This window comes from Haemorhous mexicanus, chromosome 2 (genome assembly GCF_027477595.1).
Source record: "Haemorhous mexicanus isolate bHaeMex1 chromosome 2, bHaeMex1.pri, whole genome shotgun sequence".
Taxonomy (NCBI): Eukaryota; Metazoa; Chordata; class Aves; order Passeriformes; family Fringillidae; genus Haemorhous; species Haemorhous mexicanus.
The window spans coordinates 29373753-29393195 of record NC_082342.1 but is presented as its reverse complement, the minus strand read 5'-3'; the positions used below and the strand labels follow the sequence as shown (position 1 = coordinate 29393195).

Here is a 19443-nt window from a genome sequence, read left to right as displayed (position 1 = left end):
TAATTTCTTCTGAACCCATGACAAGCAGCTGAAAAGCTGGAAGGCAACCTAATTTTTGAAAATCTGATGATCTCATCTGCTCCAAGTCATCTCCAAAGGGTGATTTGGCTTTAAATCCACATTTTTTCTCCTCAATAACTCCTATGTAGAAAAGCCCTACAATGTCTTCTTGCTGCAAAATTATTCTTTGCTGCAAGAAAAACAACACATTCCTCCATGAAACTATCCTTCCCTTCCTGGTGGCACAGTAAGAGGGAGAACACCATAAGACAGAAGGAAAAGCTGTAGTTAAAGCAAAGAATCACCATGTACAGAAGAACATGACATCTCAGGTCCTTACCAAGGCCAAACCCACTCTGATAGGAAGTACTTCCCATGCAGAACGTAACCATTGTTGGTTGTTATAACCTGTGACTTACCAATGACAGAGCAGACAGATATTTTGAAAGAACTTAGGGTTTCTGCAGACAAACAGAGAAAACCTACTAGAGTTTTTATACCTGAAACTGCTGGCCTCCATAATCCACAGCAAGAAGTCCAAAGTCTGTCCAAAACCTTACATAACTTCGTCCTAGATATTCTTTAACATCCACAATGGAGACAAACATTGCACAGCAGACCACAACTCTTAGAGCCTCACCTCCTACAAGTTTGTGGAAAATGCCCCTCTAGCTTCCCCCTCCTGTTCCAAATATCCAAACATACCCCTCTCAGCTCTGTTTCATTCTCAGTGATATTTTGGTGGGCAGTGGCAGCAGCAGGGGTTTGTTGCTCCTGCTCAGCCTGGGTGCCCATGAGCCAGGTGACTGCTGCCATACACAGACAAGGGCTGCTTTACTTTCCACGGGCAAACACTGGAGTCAGAAGAGCAAATATCTTCATTGTACAAGCTTTCTGCAACATCTCCCATGTACACACCTTTGTCTGACAGGGCCACGGGAACACAGCACCCTCACTCACATCACAGGCTGACACATCTCTGAACATGAATAATGAAGTTTGAAGTGTTATTTTGCTGCCTTTAGAAACACAAGGCAAAAAAAAAAAAAAAGCTCATGGACTGGTAAGTTAAAGAACCAAGGCAATACACATGAACCAAAATGACAAAAAGCACTATCAATACTACCTCTGCTTCAATAGGAATGTTCAAGGAAGACAAACTACATTAACGTGCAAACAAGTGCAACAACTCCTCAGTCAAGTACCAGCTACGTAGTTTCACCAATATCACATCAGAAGTGCCATACCCCTCTTGTTATGAGGAAAAGGACTTAGGAAAGAATAAAGCAAAGAAGTGCTGTTAAGTTCCTATTCCAGTTTATGAATATAATGCAAAGCAGCCCAGAAGTGGACCATCCCAATGGTATTACAGGGTAACATGAAAATAGTCAGCAACTGCTGGCAAAAAAAAGCAGGAACTGTGGGCTGACAAGTACCAGGCAGGGTTTAGTGCTGCTTCCACAAGCATGATTATTCTTTTGTCTGCATTTCATGTTCACCCCTCTTTCTCTCTGTACTTTCCAGCCTGTGTTGGCTATAAATTTATCTGAGTCACAGGCAGTATTTTAAGAGATCAAAGTCCTCACCTTTGCATGACATTTTGGGATACTGCCAAGGAATACTGGGTGAGCATCCTGGTCTCAGAGAGGCAGTTCTGCTAAGACTGTAAGAAAAGCATATTCTTGGCTAAAGCATTTAACTCAGTAATTTAGTGATTACTTCCAAAGTTTTTGTTTAAGTATTCAGACTAAAAGACAATGCTGACATTCATATAAGCTACTTTCATTTATTTATTCATTTTAAGGACCTGTCTGAGGGCAAGCAATTAGATCTACTTGTGTTTTGTTTATGGGTTTTTTTAAACTGAAAATGTCTTCTGTTTACTACTATTTCAGAGCCACATGATGCTCCAGAACTGGAAAAATATGTTTTCCCAGTTTCATTGTGGAACTTGCTAAACCATTAATTTTCAGGTTACAGCCTAGAGGCCTCAGAATTTCCTGAATTACTTCTTAAAAGTGCTCAGAAAAATAATTAAGAATTACAAAACTGTTTCAGCATTGTTAAATTTACTGAAAAAAAGCATAACCTCTTCAGGAAGAAGTCTGTCAAGGGTCTACAAATTGAGATATTAAAGGACTCTGGTATTTATATATTTTTAAGACACCAGGAACTAAACATCACACCACAAAGTTTTGTAAGCTATACACACAGCTTGCTCCATCTTTCCTCAAAACCTTCATCGAGCCTTCCAAGGCAAATTCCTAACACCCTTTCATCCTGAGCCCACCACAACTGGAAAAATGACCAGGTAAACACAACGTTTAACCAGGTTAAACTGCAAACTTAGTCAGAGATCATATTGTAAACAGATAAGACCTAGAAAATAGATGTTATTGCTCCAGAGGGACTCCAGTCCCACTGGGCTAACACTTGGAAAAAGCAAACAGGTTTTGCTTAATGTAAACAATACACAAGAAGCACTGGCTTAAAGAAGTAGCTATATTAACTACTCCAGTTAAAATAACAAAGACATTTGAGAACACAAAACTTTGTCAGAAATAAAGAGCAACTCTCTCACGCAAGTGGGAAACAACTATTCTGAGTTCAATTACACACCTACTAATTCTCTCACCCAAGAGGAAAGGAATTTAGAGCCTCTAAAATGGAGATGTGTCAGCAAGGAGTGCCTTGATATTGCTAGTGGAAAAACACAGGTAATTTATTGCCAACAAAACATGGCAAGTTAGAGACTCTGTGTACACAGGGGCAGAAAAGGAAGGAAGGGGAGATAATGTGCCATAATACAAATATTTTTAACCCATAGTGTTTGCTACCCAGTAGAATTATGCCTATTAACTCCCAGGCTGCTCTTCCAAGGGTGCTTAGAGGACAGACTGGCTAGATGGATTGTAGTTTGCCAGACTAAAAGGCAAATAGCAGAAGATGGGATTGCTTCAGCTCCCACTGAGTCCAAATGTGATCCCATTGTACCAAATATTCTATGTAATAACTTTATTATTAATAATCTGAAAACATCTCCCCATATGTACCCACAGCCCATACAAAGATGACAATCACTATTGACACTGTGCCTGCAGGCACCTTCCATTCCCTGTTGTTAAAATGACTTCACAAAAATCAAGGCGTTCAGCCACAGCTCCAACAAAGAGCCCCAGAGCAAGTTCCTTCTGACAAATCACTCTACACATCATGTAGCCACCTTTCTTCTTTTTTAAAAAAAGAGAGTTGGATCTTGTTTTGCTTTTAGGGTTGCTTTTTTTTTTTTCAACAGGCAGAATACTCTTCTACTCTTCTGTAGGTAAGCCTTCAGAATGTCTGCTCTGTACCTCTCCCAAAACTCACGCTTCTTGCTGTGCCCATCAGCAGTAGTTCTGTTAAGGTCTTCACAACATCACATTGAACAGGCATCTTCTTGGACTGAACTGCACAGAAGCTGAAGTCAGCCTTGTAAGTTAAACTGCAGAAGCTGAGCAGAGGTATACAGACAGACACACACAGAATGTGTGGTTTAGTGTCAGAGTGAATGTTGTGATCATTAGAAGAGCAAGAACATGTAGCAACTGGCACTTAAAAACACCTAAATATGGGCTCAATGGCATGTGCTTTGCAGCTCCGATACAGCTAAAGAAGGGAAGGTCTTGGAGTTACAGATCACATTTCTACTCTACATCAAGCTTGCTCTGACCATACTCTTGCAGATAAATGTATGTGAATGATGCACTGGTTTGATTACGACACAACATAACTTTAAGGGATGATGAGGGCCTAGGCAGCTGATTACATATTCCTAACTTCCTTCCACTAGGGATTCATTTTTAAAAACACAAACAGAAGCAAGTTAGCTTTTTAAAATTAATCAGTAAGGAGGCAACTATTAGCATCCAGACTTCTGCACTCTATCTGAGGGTTAAGGACTCCATTGCTAATAAGGCTTTTCACAGCCCAGCATTGTTATTTCAGGTTTTCTGCAGAAAATACTACAATGTCTGCATCAGCTGCATTCATTTTTTTAAGATTATAAATATAATAACATTAAAGGCAGGTGATTGTCTGTCTTAAGGAAGTTAGTTATGGATCTGAAAGAAGCACAAAGAGACCAAGGATTGTTGGTTAGCACCACCGAAATCAAATGTCACCTGGGAACCAAGAACTACCTTATTTTTTTGAAAGATTCCCCTCACCCCATTGAAGTAAATGGCAGGATTTCACTTAGCAGTTCCATCAACTTTCAGATGGAAATATTCTTAGCTATATAAGTAACAGCAGGTCTTTATGCATCAATAGCTTACGTACTCACACCCACCTCTTTTACTTGTCCTCCCAAAGAGGAGTACGCTACACCAGAACAAGGATTTATATTCAGTCATGCAAGTACTCTAAAAGCCTTCATCATATTTACGTGGAAAGCGACACCAACCTTCAGAATAAGCATGTTCTGAGGAGGATACAATGCACAAAAAGATGTGCGAATACAAAGCTTTCCTCAAGAAAAACATTTGGGTCCCTACATCTTATGTTTGTATTCATGCCACATTTGAAATCTCTCCTCCACGGAAGTGGCTGCACATGTCTGACACACATTCTGCAACTGCTTTAGTGAGAATCAGACAGACTTAAAACTCATACTTCTCCCACATAGAGAAAACAAAACAAACATTGAAGAAATCAAACTCAAAAAGGATTACACAGAAATTCTGAAAATCCTTTTTATATCTGCCACCTTGCTCACTTACCTAACAGACACTTGTACTTGAACTGTGTCTAAGTTACAGTGCAAGTAACTTTGGGTAAACATCGTACCTGTCATGATGCCCTGGAACAATTGCAGCACGCTATACCCGAGTTGTAATGCAATTTGTGAAATATCCCTCTCCTTTCTTAAATTGTTCATTACATTTCCAATTTGTTTTGCTCTTCCTATTTAGAAAAAGTCCAAATAGTATGTATCATCAAGGACTGGGAATAAGTTGTTCAATGCACAATCAATTCTGGCTGGTTCAAAGAAAAATTTAAAAGATTCAAGCACATGTAAGTATTAAAAGAAGATTCACTGACGAAGTATTTCATTACTGTCATTGCAACTAGAGAGTGATGTCTCATGCCATTAAAAGAGGTAGAGTATGTACAGGGCATAGATAAGAAACGTCAAGAAACAGTTAAGCAAGGCTACATAGGGAATCACATCTGCATCCTGTCTGAAGACAGACACCATTTCTTCTGAAATATTTCTAGAGATTTGGAAGGTACTTAAGCCACATGCCCCAGAATGTGCTTTCCCTCAAAACACTTGTGCAGATGGGATGATTAAAGACCATCTTTTGCACTGGGATATTGTAATGACATACGTCATACATGATATTGTTGTCAACAGTAAAGTGACATTAGCAACATCACTCTTTACAGCTTCACTGCATCACAAACAGTTTTAGGCAAAGGTATCATTCAAGCAATTTGATGTAACTATCTTAACTGTTTTTACATCCTCCCTTCAGTTAGTAAGGAGTTCCCAAGATGGATGGGAAGAGTGACCCTTGGTAATTATCCATATCACTGTGCAAAGCACATTACTCAACTTCAGGCAAAGCCTTTTTCAGCTGTGCAAACAAGAACTCCCTTCTGAATGTTAACATTTTTTTAAAGCCTTTGAGTAGAGATACAGTAAGAGCACATTTCCATTCTGTTTGGGCTTGGGCAATCCTGTAGATCCGATTCACCGGCGCAGGCCAGACTCGTTCAACCAGATATGCTGAACAACAAGAGACAAAGAAACTTTTTATTTTTTAAGTATTGTTTGTGTGCTCTCAAGCATCTGATCATGGTGTGGGATTTTGTCTCACGTTGCTACACACACTAAACCAACACCAAAAGACTATTCTTTAATAATACTTCAGTATAATTTCTTCCGAACATTGCGACAACCTTTCCAGTAATCAACAGGTATGAAGTACTTACTTTAAGCTCAAAACAAATTCCTAAGTATTTTAAGAGTTATCAGCTCCCTTTGTTTCTTCTTCACTTTCTTAAAGATATACTAGAAATGCTAGTAATTAGTAAGACTAATCCAGGCTTAATTTCACATCATTAGTCAATCTTCACATTCTTCAGGTAAGTCTGGTCTTTCTGTAATTCCATGTTATCTGGAAAAACATTTGTCTATTGTCAGTCAGCTGTTGTCAGTCCATTATAAAGTTAGCAACTATTGCTATAGAATACACCAAAAAACTTCCAAATTCCTATTAGCTTGGTAGTGAATAAGCCAGACATACCTTGATATAATAACAGCTCAGCAGGTTAATGAGTAACAGCAGCAGGTAGCAGAGGATAATAGAAATCAGGGAAGATGAAAAGAGGAGCCCACAAGACTCATGCTTAATCTAGTTTTCCACTGATAACATAGAAAAACATTTTTCTGATTAGAAGCAACCTGGAGGTTTTTGCCAGAATGTCAGTAAGCTCATTCCACATATCAAGTACCAGTTCACTCAAGCTCACCTGAAAACTGACTTATGTGGAAAGTCTCACCCCTACAGACAGAAGTGTTTGGTAGAGCTTGACTCAAAGAAGTTCTATGAACTAAACTATGTCTGTAATTAAAATTCAGAGACCAGATACACTGGTATATCACTAAGGCTACCTGGTGGGAGTAGCTTACTGTAGAAATTTATATTAAAAAAAACCCCACTAAAATGAAGGAAAATACTTACAAAGTATGTAACTCAAAGAGATTAATAACATGCAGAGATGAAAAAGCATAAAAGCCTACAAGGAAAGCAAGCGCACCTGCTGGGAATCTTACTGGGAAGGGAAAGCACAGAGTCTAAACTCTTGACATTGGCTACAAAGATGAAGGGACTTGACACAGCAGACAAATATTTTCACACATTGGGTATTCTTACCTTTAAGAATGTAGAAATATTTTTTAAATCAAGAGGCCAACATAAAAATATAGGCCAGCTGAGAGAGCACGTGGAAAGGGACAGGGAAACTAGCAAGAAAATGAAACAATCATGGCACAGCCATTGATACAAACTACAGGAATTCTCATTCTGCTGCCATATGCTGCATCTAATCCACTACAGGAGCCCACGATTTCCTAGATCTACATTCTACATCACACACACAAGATACCTTACTTACCTTTGGGTCCATCCTCCAAGGGCTGATGATAAACCAGACAAAAGATTAACACCAGTCATGGAACCTGCCTTCAGTCTTGCTCCCGCACTTCCCAGTGACACATTATGTAACTTGGCACCAATAAAGGAACACAAAGAGCAATCAACCACCCAAGCAGGAACCAGGTGAATAAGTCCAAATCTACTCATGAACTGATAGACAACAAGCTTCACATCTAAACTCCTTACAGACTCCTGTGCCTGCATGATCTGAAGTAAAGAAAGCCTACGAGTCAGAGGATGATACTCATTGGTACAGTTCAAAAATTAAAGATAACATGAGAAGAAAAAAGCAGACCTGCAAACCTGCTATCCTTCTTTATTTATTCTGAATTAGTTCCAGGATTTGCAAAGACTCTTCTGTTTACTTCTCCCATGAGAAAGGCAAGTTAATCCATTAAAAACAAAACAAATGAACACAAACATTACGGAACAGATGACCCATACTAAAAATTTTGGAAACACAGAACACTTGTCATGGTTTTCAGTTCATTCCAGAACATGATCAGCACTGGAAGAAGAAGTAACTATTGCTTCCTTAATTCTTAATCTTCAGTGAACATACACATTTTCTAGCCAGCTGGCCAGCAGAATAAGCAATGTCTAATTTTAAGGAATTAATCAGCTAAATCTGTATAAATGAAAGAAAAAAAAAAAGCCAGTACAAGGAAATAGAAACCTACAAAGCTTCATCAAAACTTTGCAACCAAGTATAGAGCTCCCATCCAACAGGACTGGGCATCTTAACCTTCTTTGGTCATCTCATAAAACTTCTTAATATTTTGGTCAGTCTAGGGGAAGTAGGGGTTGCCACAAAAAGACATCTTCAGTCTCACAGCTCATGACTGAAGTTCTTGATTAGTACAAAATACGAGTCAGCAGAAGGGAGGACATTTACGATCCCTTCTTCTTCCTGCAACTATTAAATTTCCACAGTGGAAGTAACCCAGCACTTGTCAGCCTAGCTGAATTCATGACAATAAAGTTTTTGATGCTAACATGGGGTAAACCAGAATTCTGTCAGATTCAAACCATTCTTCAGTTCTATGCCTGACTGTGACAGTACATGTATTATTCTTGTCTTCCTTCCCTGTCCTCACAGGAAAATGCACAAAGATGAAGCAAAACTGAAAGGTGACAAACATGGCTGCAGAGCACATCACTTGTACATGCAGGCTCTGAAACTCTCTCTGCAGAGAACCTGTCTCTTCTAGAGCACTAGAAGAGTGTTCTCTTCTATCACTCTACTGTTATTCTGGACTCCACTTTTATCACGAAACTTTAGTTCCAGCTTTGTATCTCACAAACCTGACTACCCCAAAATGCAGTGCCTCATCCAATACCTAATGGAGAGGCCCTTTACTCTGTACTCTGAGAGTTAAGTTGGGGCAAATCAAAATACCATAAGCAATCATCACCTGTCAGCTGGTTACACTAGAGCTTCTGCACACAGAGGTATCAGTGGCCACCTGTCACTTTATCAGTGACAATCAAGCCACATGCAACCTTGAAATTCCCACTCTAGCCCATTCACTCCAGGTTGCAAGCACGACTCCCAGCAGTGCCTCTTACAGAAATCCACGTCTTCCAGTCCAGGTCACGGAAACCTCCGTTTAACCTCAGCCAGCCCTTCACCTGACCAGCTCCTAATTCCTAATGTGCTCCACGAGTGGCACAAGGTGTAACCGCCCAGGAAATGCGGCGCAGAGAGCATCAGCTGCTTGCCCCAAATTCACTCTGCAGAACTGAGCGCTGCCTTTGGGCAGAGGTCACCTGTGTCCCAGGAGCGCAGCACGCTGCTGCAGGACAGACCCAGAGGGGAAGACGTGTTAGTGCCACCAGCAGTCCTCAGAAGAAGCCCTCCCACACCAGCCTTCGCAGCACTCCCCGCACGGATATCCACCCAATACTTTGGGAACAGCTGTCCACCGCACCCAGAGCATCCCCCTCCCGGCACTGCTTCCCCCTCGGGACAGGAGCGGCGGGAAGGGCGGCCTCTCACCTGGAGGAGCACGGCCAGCAGGACGCACAGGTACACCTGGTAAGGGCCCATCTGCCCCACCAGCGGGAATGCCTCCTCCACCTCCATCCCGCTCCCCGCCCGCCGCGCAGCTCCTACGAGCGGCCGCCGTGCAGCGCATTCCCGGGGCGGGGCGGAGCGCGGAGCGGCGGCCGGGCCCTCGCGGAGCTGGAGCAGAAGGAGAGGGAGGAGGAGGAGGGAAAGGAGGGAAAGGAGGGAAGGGCGGCAGGCGCGATGCGATGCTCATGCGCAGGCTCCGGGGAGAGCAGCCGGGATGCGGCCGCCTCCCTCCTTCCCGGGCGCCCGGCGGGGAAGCGGAAACGCGCGCGGCCTCAGCGCAGGCGCGCGGGCCGGGGTTCAGCGGTTGGGGCTGGGGGCGTGAGGGGCGGCGGGCGGGGGCAGCGGCTGTGCGGGAGCCGTCGGGGAGACGGCGCCCAGGGGCCTCGGGCCGGGCCCCCACAGTGAGCTCGGAACTGCGAGGATGTGCCTCCTGCAGTCACATCTGGGCGCAGCTCTTGGGAAGGGAAAAGGGCGCAGAGGTGTTGCCTCTGCACCCTTGATTAGGCCAGGGCCGCACGCTGGCCCTACGGACTGGGCGAGAAGGCTGCACTGGATCCATGGTGGCGAGGTGTTCCCGGTTTTGTGGCAGTGTCCACGCTGCAGCTGGGCTCCAGCCGTCCAGTTTCATGCAGCAAAGCACAGCGGAGTCACAGTGTGGGCTCAGCGGGTTTGCACCGTGGGAAGCTGTACCCACAGAGTGCACGCTGCTTAAGTTCTGTCAGGTCACAGCGAACCCCAAAATGCTGACACACCTCAGCTGTGGAATGCTCTGTAATGATACTTCATGGCCTACCTGCCGATAATTAGGAAAAAAACCCCAAACAACCGAATCTGACATGCTGACATAAGGCTATTGTGTAGATGCCACTAGGGGTCAGTTCGGCGCTCACACAAATCTTGCTGTTCTTGATTTAATGCCTGGTGAGGACATGCCTGTCTCCGTTACACCAGTTTCCACAAAACTGTAGCTGCAGTGTATTTTATGAAAAAACTTTTGTGAGCCTACACGGGGTAGAAGTTCTCGCTTAGAAGTAATGGGACTGGGTTGGGAAGGAGGATGAACTCTACTGCATAGAGAAGGGAAGGGAGATAAATAAAAGTGAAATAGGCATCTTGCAAAATGGCAATGATCTTTTCATGGTCCATTTTCATTACACCTTTACAATAAAGCTCCCGGAACACGAAACAGCTTACATTGTTGAGACTTTTTTTACCTAGCAGTACTGAGACACAGCAGCAACATCTTTATGCTTGTAGCTTTTATTGTATGAACAATAGAAAGGAAGAGAGTTGTCATGAGCTGTGACCTTTAGGACCATGCCAAGAGTCTGGGAAATAATACCATTTCTGTGCTGAAAAAATCTTGGCAAATCGACAATCATCAAAGCAATTTACTCTTAAAATGAAATTCACCTTTGCCCTAAGCACTTCTTTTCATATTTGAGGCTTAGTAGAGATTGATTAAAGGCAAAACAGCAAAGGATTTCTGAAATGTCAGGACCTTTCTGCTGTTCACTCAACTGCACTTGTCTCATTTTAATCCTCGGCTAAGATGTGGAGGACATGTCCTTGTGTTTGGGAGTTCTGCACTCATCTCCCCCGCATCCTTCCCATCCTTCCCAGTCACACTTTGTGGCAACCACAGCTTTATTCTAGCTTGTCCAGGAGGGAGCTTTACCATCAACACTCAGCTCTTCCCTGACTCTTGAGCCAAGGTGAACAGACCCAGGGAAGGAGGTGGTACGCATCTCCCTGTCAGGATTGTACTGCCCCCCGAATTGCTGTGTGCACCCTGCATTCCCCAGGCACTTCTCATCTCTGTCTGACTTGGGACCTCCAGCACTCCTGCCTGGGGGTTTTCCTCCCTATGCTCCCTGCTTGTTTACAGTCGCCCAAGCTCCAGGCTCTGCCTGCTATGTGGGCAGCAATTAAGAACTGTCAGCTTTCTGTATTCCCCTCCATGGGGTGCTGCCTTCCAGATGATGCCTCTGCTCTGCTCCTGCCATGCCTCTGCTGAGACAGCACCTCTGATTCAGCTTCCAGTCCCGACCATAGGGAAGTTACAGCGTTGGCCTTACACATATCAACACTGTGCAACAATGCCCTGTGCCTGGGGAAAACAGCTGTTGGGGAGCTGTCTCCTCTTGTGCTGCTGCTTTCCAAACTGAGTCCAGCAAAGAGCCATGAAGGTGATTAAGGGACTGGAGCATCTGTCATGAGAGGAAAGGCTAAGAGCTGGGACAGTCTAGCCTAAATCCAAGAAGGCTCAGAGAAGAACTTCACAATGTGTGTAAATAACCTGATGGAAAGGAATGAAGAGGAGGAGCCCAGGCTCTTCTCAGTGCTGCCTTCCAACAGGACAAGAAGCAATGGGGACAAGTTAAAGAAAACTCACTGGCAATGATAGGACACTGTTCCATGAGGCCAGTGGTTTTGGAGAGGATTGGATGCAATGTTTAGAGGTTTCAGTCAACAATAGCACTGCAATCCAATTCACCTTTTATCTGCCCTTGCTGGAGCCCTCAGATCTTCCCAGGGAATTATTGTCTGTGAAGTTCATTAATGTACAATTTGCTCCCTCCTCCTCCTCATTAATAACCATGTCAAATAAGAATACTCTTAATAATCCTGTCTGTGGGGAATTTTTCTTTTAATGAGAGCAAATCAGGCTTCTTACTCAGCCATAAATGTGGTGCCCTCTAGGTTTTTCCACATTGCTCCCAACCCTCTCTCTGTTACTACTGCTTCATGGGTTTGTTGCCATTAGATCCTTACACATCAAATGCATCTGGGAAACCCAAAACTGAGACAGCGGCTTGGCTTCTTTTTCAGCCTTTCTGAAATAATCGTTCCAGATATGTTCTGCTCTTTTCTGTCTGTATGTAATGATGACCCAGAGCATTCAAAGTGCTAGATATATGTAAATGCAAAGGGATAACCCTAAGCTGTGTTCCTCTCTGGGAAACAAACAAACAAAAATTTAAAATTTAAAAAAAAAAGTAAAATCAGAGTTTTAGAGCTAAAAACTCATTCTGGTTTACTGATGTTGTATTTCCAGATTTGCTATAGTCATTTGTAGTAGATTCTGATAATGGCCAGTAATTTTTCTTTGGAAACACAAGCAATAGTAGTTTTCAAAAAGACCTTAAAAGAACTTCTGATGTTCCCACCTTCTGACTGGGGATTGCTTAGCCATTCAAAGGTTCCACACAAATTGTTGATTCAGCAGTTGGCACAGATGAGATCTAAAGAAGTTCCTGATGGAGGAAGTTTCAGGTCATCCATGAGTGGATAGTGCGAGTTAGATATGAAACTCTGTAGCCAGGCTGCTGTAGATGACAGAAGATAAGTGGGTTCAAGTGAAGGATCAACAAGTACTAAACAGTACAAAATTCTTCTGAGGTTTATCTAAAAAAGGAAACATCTCTGACTCTGAAAAGTCCCCAGGAGACAAATTGTTCAAAGCAGATATCTGAAGGAAATATGTACCTTCTCTTGTGATACTCCTGTGTAGGCATTAGCTTTTGGCCACAGCAAGAGACAGAATTTGGGCCAGAAAGGACATTTGCAGTCCTGTTGCCACTTTTGTGATCTTGCTCTTCATCAGATTCCCATCTCCTCATGGCCTCCACCCCCCACCTCACAGGAGGCTTCTACCACATCAGCTGTGCTGAATGCTGAACATTGAATGGCAAAAGACTGAGCTCTGACTGTGGCAGTGAGAATGGCAGCTGTGGAAGAGTGGTGGAAATGTCTTCCACGAGAATATAGAAGGGTTGTGTTTCATAAAACCTGTTACTATTAAACAAGTCCAGAGCTAAGAAAGGGGTCCTTCTTTTAGGATGAAAATAAAGCAGAGATTCTCTTGATCTCTTAACTTCATCCGGTCCACAGCACGATGACAGGAGCAGTCAGAGGGTTGACAGTATCTGCCAGAATGCTTGCCTTTGCTGGCCCCCTGTTACAGAAAATGAAGATTTTTCTTCCAACCAGACTAATCAGCTGCTCGTTGCAGCTGGCTTACCCCATAATACTATGCAAAGCTAGCATATGGCTCATTACAATATACCCTGACTAAGTGTGCAGCCAAACAATCCACCAAGGCATTTTTGCTTCTCTGATGTGTTGTTTGCACTTTTTGCAAACAAAGCAACAAACAATTCCTTTGGAGGCACTTTTCAATTTTAGATGAGGCTTGGGGATACTGAATTTCTGTCTGAACTGTGAATGATGTTAAAAGCTGATTCCCTGTCCCTTCCTAGATGGACAGTTGTCTGTTGCGAAACAGATCCAGTTCATGTTCCTGAGAAATCTGAGCTTGCTCGCATATCATGTATGCCCCAAAGTGTACATCTGTGACCAACACCTTCTTGGCCAGAAGCCTCTGTAAATCCTGCTTAGTTTCCCATCACTTAGACATTGCCCACAGTGTCCATCCTGGGGTGGGAACTCTGCTTTCATCACAAAAGGGGATTTCAGGTTTGACAGGGGTTTCAGGTTGAGCAAAGGAGTTTATGAAGCACGCCTCTGTGCTTAAACATAGTAAAATCTTAGATATAAAAAAGAAAAAAAAATAGGGTACTCTTAAGAAGCAGGATTGGCCTCTGTGGCCTCCCAGCACTGACTGGCTCAGAGATAACAATGTTGAGCATAAGGGTGAATGCCTGTACCTCTAAATGGCTCTCTTGAGCAGTTGAGGCACACTGCCTTTGAGAGAACCCATAGGTTCTCTGTAGGTTCTTTTCTTTCCAAGCAGTCATCATTTGGCTGCAGTACTGCTCATAATCTTGACATTTACACCATTCATTCTCTGCCATATCACCAGCATGCAAAAGACTTGTTTGGACCATGCCTCGCTCTGGAGACTGATGAAGATCCCACAGAAGTAAGCATTTACAGGTGGTTTGTCTGGCAGAGGCAACAACACTCTGGATTTGGAGGCAGAGGGCATTCAGCAAGTGATAGCTTTTTCACAATTCCCTCAAAATGCAAAAAGTAAGGATAATCTCATAGATTCCAGCAGCTATTTCTATCACAGATGTGCCATGTAGTGCAGTATTGGTATTCTGCTCAGTATGTTTGACCCCCCCCCCCATTAAATTTCTTAATCATCTCTGCTGCAGATTATCACAGGAGTAACTTATCTTTCAACAGTAACTCCAAGCTGAAAAAATAAGGCTTTTGTTCTTGTCCTGCTCTTAAAAAAGAAGTGTGATAATTTAGGAGCACCCCTCAAAAAGGAAGGTGTAAAGACAGCCAGACACCAGGCAAGTGTTGCTGAGTATAAGGTAGAAGCTCATAGTCAAAATTATCAGAAGTTTGGAGACCTAGGAGCAGCACCATGTGGCACTGTGGCAGCACCATGGAAAGTCTGATGAGGACCTGCTTGTTGGACCTGATGGGCAGGCACAGACTGTGTTACATGGACTGCCAGGCTCTGGCTGGCACTGGCTTAGGGCTATCCAAAGTATGATCTAAAGAACCATGTAGATGTGTCTTAGGCTTCCACACGAAACAGGAGAAGCATGCATGGATAATGGGATTCTATATATTTAGCTCTAGACACGGGAGGTGGGGGATACTCATTATGTGAATAAACAGAATTCCACAAAGAGGTTTTTTATCCGTAGTAGTAGGGCATTTCTCCAGCTGAAAGATTTGGGAGGGTTCCAGAGTCACAGAGGTCTTGTGGACTTTGTTTCTCCAAAGAACTGTAGTTCTCAAAGTGATCTTGTAGAGCATCTACAAAAGATGTCGGGAAGAGAAGACCCTCACTCAAAAATACCAGGAAGGGACAGTAATGCAATCTGGGTTTCGCAGCAAACAACTCTTTTGAAACTTATGCAGCTAGGCAGTGGAAAAAGATAATCCCAGGTGCTTCCCTTGCTACCCAAGGAAAAAGGAGGTTTCAAGTCAACCTTGTGTTCTGATATCACAGTTCATTTATGGGTTAAAAAAAGACACACAGGACACAGTTTCATAGCATCATAGAATTGTTAAGGTTGGAAAAGACTTCTAAGATCATTGAGTCCAACCATAAGCCCAGCACCACCATCTTCACCACAAGGCTGTGTCCCTAAGTGCCACTTCTAGTTGGTTTTGAACACTTCCAGGTCCCTGTGCAGGCAGTTGCAATGCCTGACCGCCCTTCCAGTGAAGAAATTTTTCCTAATATCCACTCTAAACCTACCCTGGTGCCACGTTTCTCATGTTTCTGCTCGGCACCCTCAGCAATTGGCACTTAGGATGAAAGAGCAGGGTGGGAAGAAGGCAAAAAAAAAAGCGAGCCCCTCTGTGGTCAGAGGCTCCCTCCTGACCCCCAACTCTGGCCCGACGCGGGTGGAACAAACGGGAGGGCGGAACCCTTCCACCTAACAGAAGGCAGGAGCCGAGGAAGATGCCTAAATCTCTTTTCAGGACGGGACAAAACCCATCAATAAATGACCAGCTGGCGGAGGTTCCCTGCGCGCCGGGAACAAAGAGCGGCTGCGGCGCCGGCGGGGGCCCGCAGGGGGCGGCCGAGCGCTGCCGCGCCGGGCGGAGCGGCGGAGGGGCCGCGCTGCGCTGCGCGGGGCTTTGCAGCGCTGCTAATTAGTTCCCTGCAAGCCGCTTATGCAGGGCGGCACTCGAGCATCAGCCCTCTTGGCGTGTCTCCTGCAGCATAGGGCATGACAGCAACTTGCACATCTTGCTGCTTAAATGTGCTATTTAAATAAGGCACGGCTGAAATCTGGGGTTGGATGCTGTAGCCTGGATTAATCTTTGACAGAATATGAAAGCGGTCTCGTCGGATGTTTCTGGCAAAAGATAGGCAAATTTGCCATTCAGACTTGTAAAGATCTAGTTCTTAATTGCTATGACTATTAGTCACTGTGCCCATCACTACATTGCACTATTCCACCATGGAGCTATGATATACAACAAAAGCCAAAGATCATTTTTCTACCAGAGGTGAGAGCAGCAGCTGCTCTACAAAGGGTTGACTTCCACAGCATGGCAATAAGTACCAGTCTTACAAGTATATTGTCTCTTGGCCACGATGGTCATGTTTTCCAGACTGCTGGGGTGTTTTAAATTGCCATAACAGGTACAGAGTAGCTGCAAAATTTGTTTATGTTGGCAAAACCTAGGAGAAGGGCAGAATGAAACCCTTCCCAACTCTAAATCACATAGCTGAATTCCTGAAGGTAAATGCATGTGGCAGTTTTATACATTTTTAAGTCTCTGGGCCACTGCACAAAAGCAATTTTGTCTTGAGTTAGTGTAGGCTGAATGGGAGAAATCCTTTTAGAAAACTGAAATGGTAGAATCCAAGTCTTATGCAGCAAACTCAAAGACTTTTTAGAAAATTTGGATGATGCTAAAATCTGAGAGTCATCCTTGTCCTCCAAAGAGAGAAGGATTTATCCACATTAAAAACACATGATCTTCTGAATCAACATGTTCTAGAGGAATTCAAAATACATTCAGCAAGAGGCAACCACATTTCTGGTCTTTCTGGATTTGTCTGATAAAGGAAAGGGAGATCTTATTTCCACTAGTATTTATATCGTGTAAAATTGTGGGTGATTCCCTGAACAAACCTGGTGACTCTGCTGCATTCATTCCAGGACAGTTTCTGTACTCTGGAAGTCTGCTGGAAATGTGGATGCCTCTCCAAAACATCATGTTGCTGTTCTGGGTGGATTTCAGTAAAAGTTGTTATACAGTTCTATGGGGGTGGTTTGGATGTCTTCCTCAACCCAGAGTCAAAGGCCATGAATGCCTGCACTTCAGTTCCTGTGAGTGTCTTCTGGCCACAGGGAAAGCCTATGCTGGCCTGGGTGGGCTGTCTGACTTGGAAATGAGTTCCTTTTAAGACCTGACTAATCCTGTAGACCCTTGCCAGTGTCATTAGTAGGCACCTCATATAGAAGCAGCTGTAGTGTGTCTCAACAAAGATCAGTCCTGTCTCTACCACTGACGAGTTGCAGATACCAAGGGAAGACTTTAGGGAAGGTAGAAAGTTTACCCCAAGATTTCCCAGGCCCCTTTCCCAGTTTTCTTGCAATGTGTGGCTGGTTCAGCCATAGCTGATGCCTTCATGCCTAGTAGGTCTGGATAGGTTCTCTTCCATTGTCCAGTCCCTTTTGAAAGTCGTGCCTACTCTTTTGTTCACTGTGTCTTGTAGCAAGGATTTACACCATGTAATTGCATGTTCTTTGAAAGAGGACCTCCTGTTGTTTTCCTGACACCCGCCACCTGGCAATGCCTTGTTCTTCATTTGGTGAAATTGGAGGAGATTTTGCATCTTCCATGCCACTTGTAGTTCTGTAAACTTTCACAGAATCATAGAATGATTTGGGTGGAAAAGGACCTTAGAGACTACCTAGTTCCAAACTCCCTCACCATGGTCTTCCACTAGACCAGGGTGCTCAGAGCTTCACCCAACCCGGCCTTGAAAACTTCCAGGGATGGGGCATCCACATCTTCTCTGGGCAAGCTGTTCCTGTGCCTCACCATCCCAAGAGTAAAGAATTTCTTCCTAATATCCAATCTAAATCTCCTTTCTTTCAGTCTAAAGCTATTCTCCCTTGGCTTTTCACTACATGCCCTTGTGAAAAGTCCCTCTCCAGCTCTCTTTTAGGCCCCATTCATCAGGTACTGGAAGATACTCTAAGGTCTCCCCAAAGCGTTTTCCTCTCCAGGCTGAACAGCCCCAGCTCTCTGAGATTGTCTACTTTGTTACATCTGCTATTCTTTTGGGACAGTGCACAGAGAAAGGATTACCTGGGAAAGCTCCTCAGCTGGAAATGCAGGGAGGGAGAAAGTGCATAAAAGGTTCTCAGATGTGCGATTTTCTGTAACCAGCTTCCAAAGTACTTCTTTCAGTCCAAAGCTGGCCATTTGGAGCAATCTGATTTAGGACTGTTGTTATAAATGAAGTACAAGCACTTTATATAAGTAAAAGTGAAGGAGAGCACTTTTGCTGTCAAAGGTGGTGCTGAATTCAAGCTATGCAGAGCCTTTGTATGTACAGACTTCTCAGAAGAGGTCGCAGACAATGTTCCTGCTTGATTTCTTCCTTCTGTGGGAGTTCTGGACTGTGAGAACAGCTGAGTTTGGTCTCCCAGTCTAATTCTTTCTGGTAGTAACAAGCATGCAGATAGGGTAGGATACACATTTCTTCTCCCCAAAATCTGGTTATGCACAAGCTTTACTCGTCAGATGGCCTCAGACCCTGCAATTCTTGATGGGATTGTTCTGCTAATCCACCCGCCAGACTGATCTCCAGGACACCTGTGTGGAGCCAAGGAAAGAAGTTTCCTGAGCAGGGGACAGTTCACACAAGCAGCTATATTAGATTCTGGTGACAAACAGCATCAGTAGGAACTGACATCAACTCCAAGCCCCAGCAGGGAGCAGCAACAGAGAACTTCCCTTCTTCAATTTCCACTACTGGCATTCGGGGCCTGAGGCCTCCTCTTGGAGACTGGGTTCATTCTCCATCACTTAGCTCCTCATTGACTCAAACTGCCATGGAGGACATCTGGTAGCGAAGGGAGGTGGTGCTTTTTCTGAGGTGGAAATACAGTGTCTTTATTAGCTGCTGCATTTAGACTTCTAACTAATTTCATCTAGGCCACTGAACAGTTGGAGAATGACAGCAACTCCACTGAGTTTTGAGGGTACAAGTGTACCTAAAGGCTTCAGCTGTATTAACATGTTTGGCTACTGTGTGACAGATCTGCCGTGGGGTATGAATTCAGGGATGGCGTCCTAAGAGGAGCTGGCATTTTTGATCGGTTCGTTGGTCATGACACCTGAGGCAGGAGTTTGCATAAGTCTCAAACCCTATTTCCAACGCCTTTAATGATTGCAGTCACTGAAGTGCGTTGTGTCGAGGGGGCAAAGGCTCCATTTGGAGGGATAAAGGAAGCACAAGTGTGAACAGCTGCGTTACTCTTCAGTGAGGCTGGGATATCCATCCTAACCCCAGGGTGGGCAAGAGAAAGTGCTCTGAGCTTCTCAGCAGAGATAAACTTCCTTACTGCCTCCCAGTTTATTTTTCAAATCCTCATGTGTGAGTATGGGGAACTGAATCCCACCCTAAATTACCAGATGTCCTAGGAGCTAGAGTGGAGCAAGAATTCAAAAGTCAGTTTTAGGAGTCTTAGGGAAATG

The 19443-nt window shown here is 43.9% G+C and overlaps 2 protein-coding genes across 12 annotated transcripts in view; one reads left to right on the top strand and one right to left on the bottom strand.

The window, feature by feature from the left end:
- The window catches only part of SLC22A15 (solute carrier family 22 member 15), a 40468-nt gene extending 31060 nt beyond the window's left edge, over window positions 1-9408 (bottom strand). The window contains exons 1-2 of one of the 2 annotated variants that reach the window (XM_059838062.1): window positions 9202-9341; window positions 7162-7271 (exon numbers count right to left, since the gene is read on the bottom strand). In XM_059838062.1, the coding sequence (XP_059694045.1) occupies window positions 7162-7173 (12 nt within the window). In that variant the 5' untranslated portion in view covers window positions 7174-7271; window positions 9202-9341. Of the gene's footprint in view, window positions 1-7161; window positions 7272-9201 lie in introns of both variants that reach the window. The other variant, XM_059838061.1, reaches the window with a different exon arrangement.
- Window positions 8669-19443, top strand: part of NHLH2 (nescient helix-loop-helix 2) — a 50413-nt gene continuing 39638 nt past the window's right edge. For 5 of the 10 annotated variants that reach the window (XM_059838072.1, XM_059838070.1, XM_059838071.1 and 2 more), the window contains exon 1: window positions 8670-9231. The gene's annotated coding sequence lies outside the window, so the exon portion shown is untranslated. Of the gene's footprint in view, window positions 9232-19443 lie in introns of all 10 variants that reach the window. The other 5 variants (XR_009485270.1, XR_009485271.1, XM_059838073.1 and 2 more) reach the window with 4 other exon arrangements.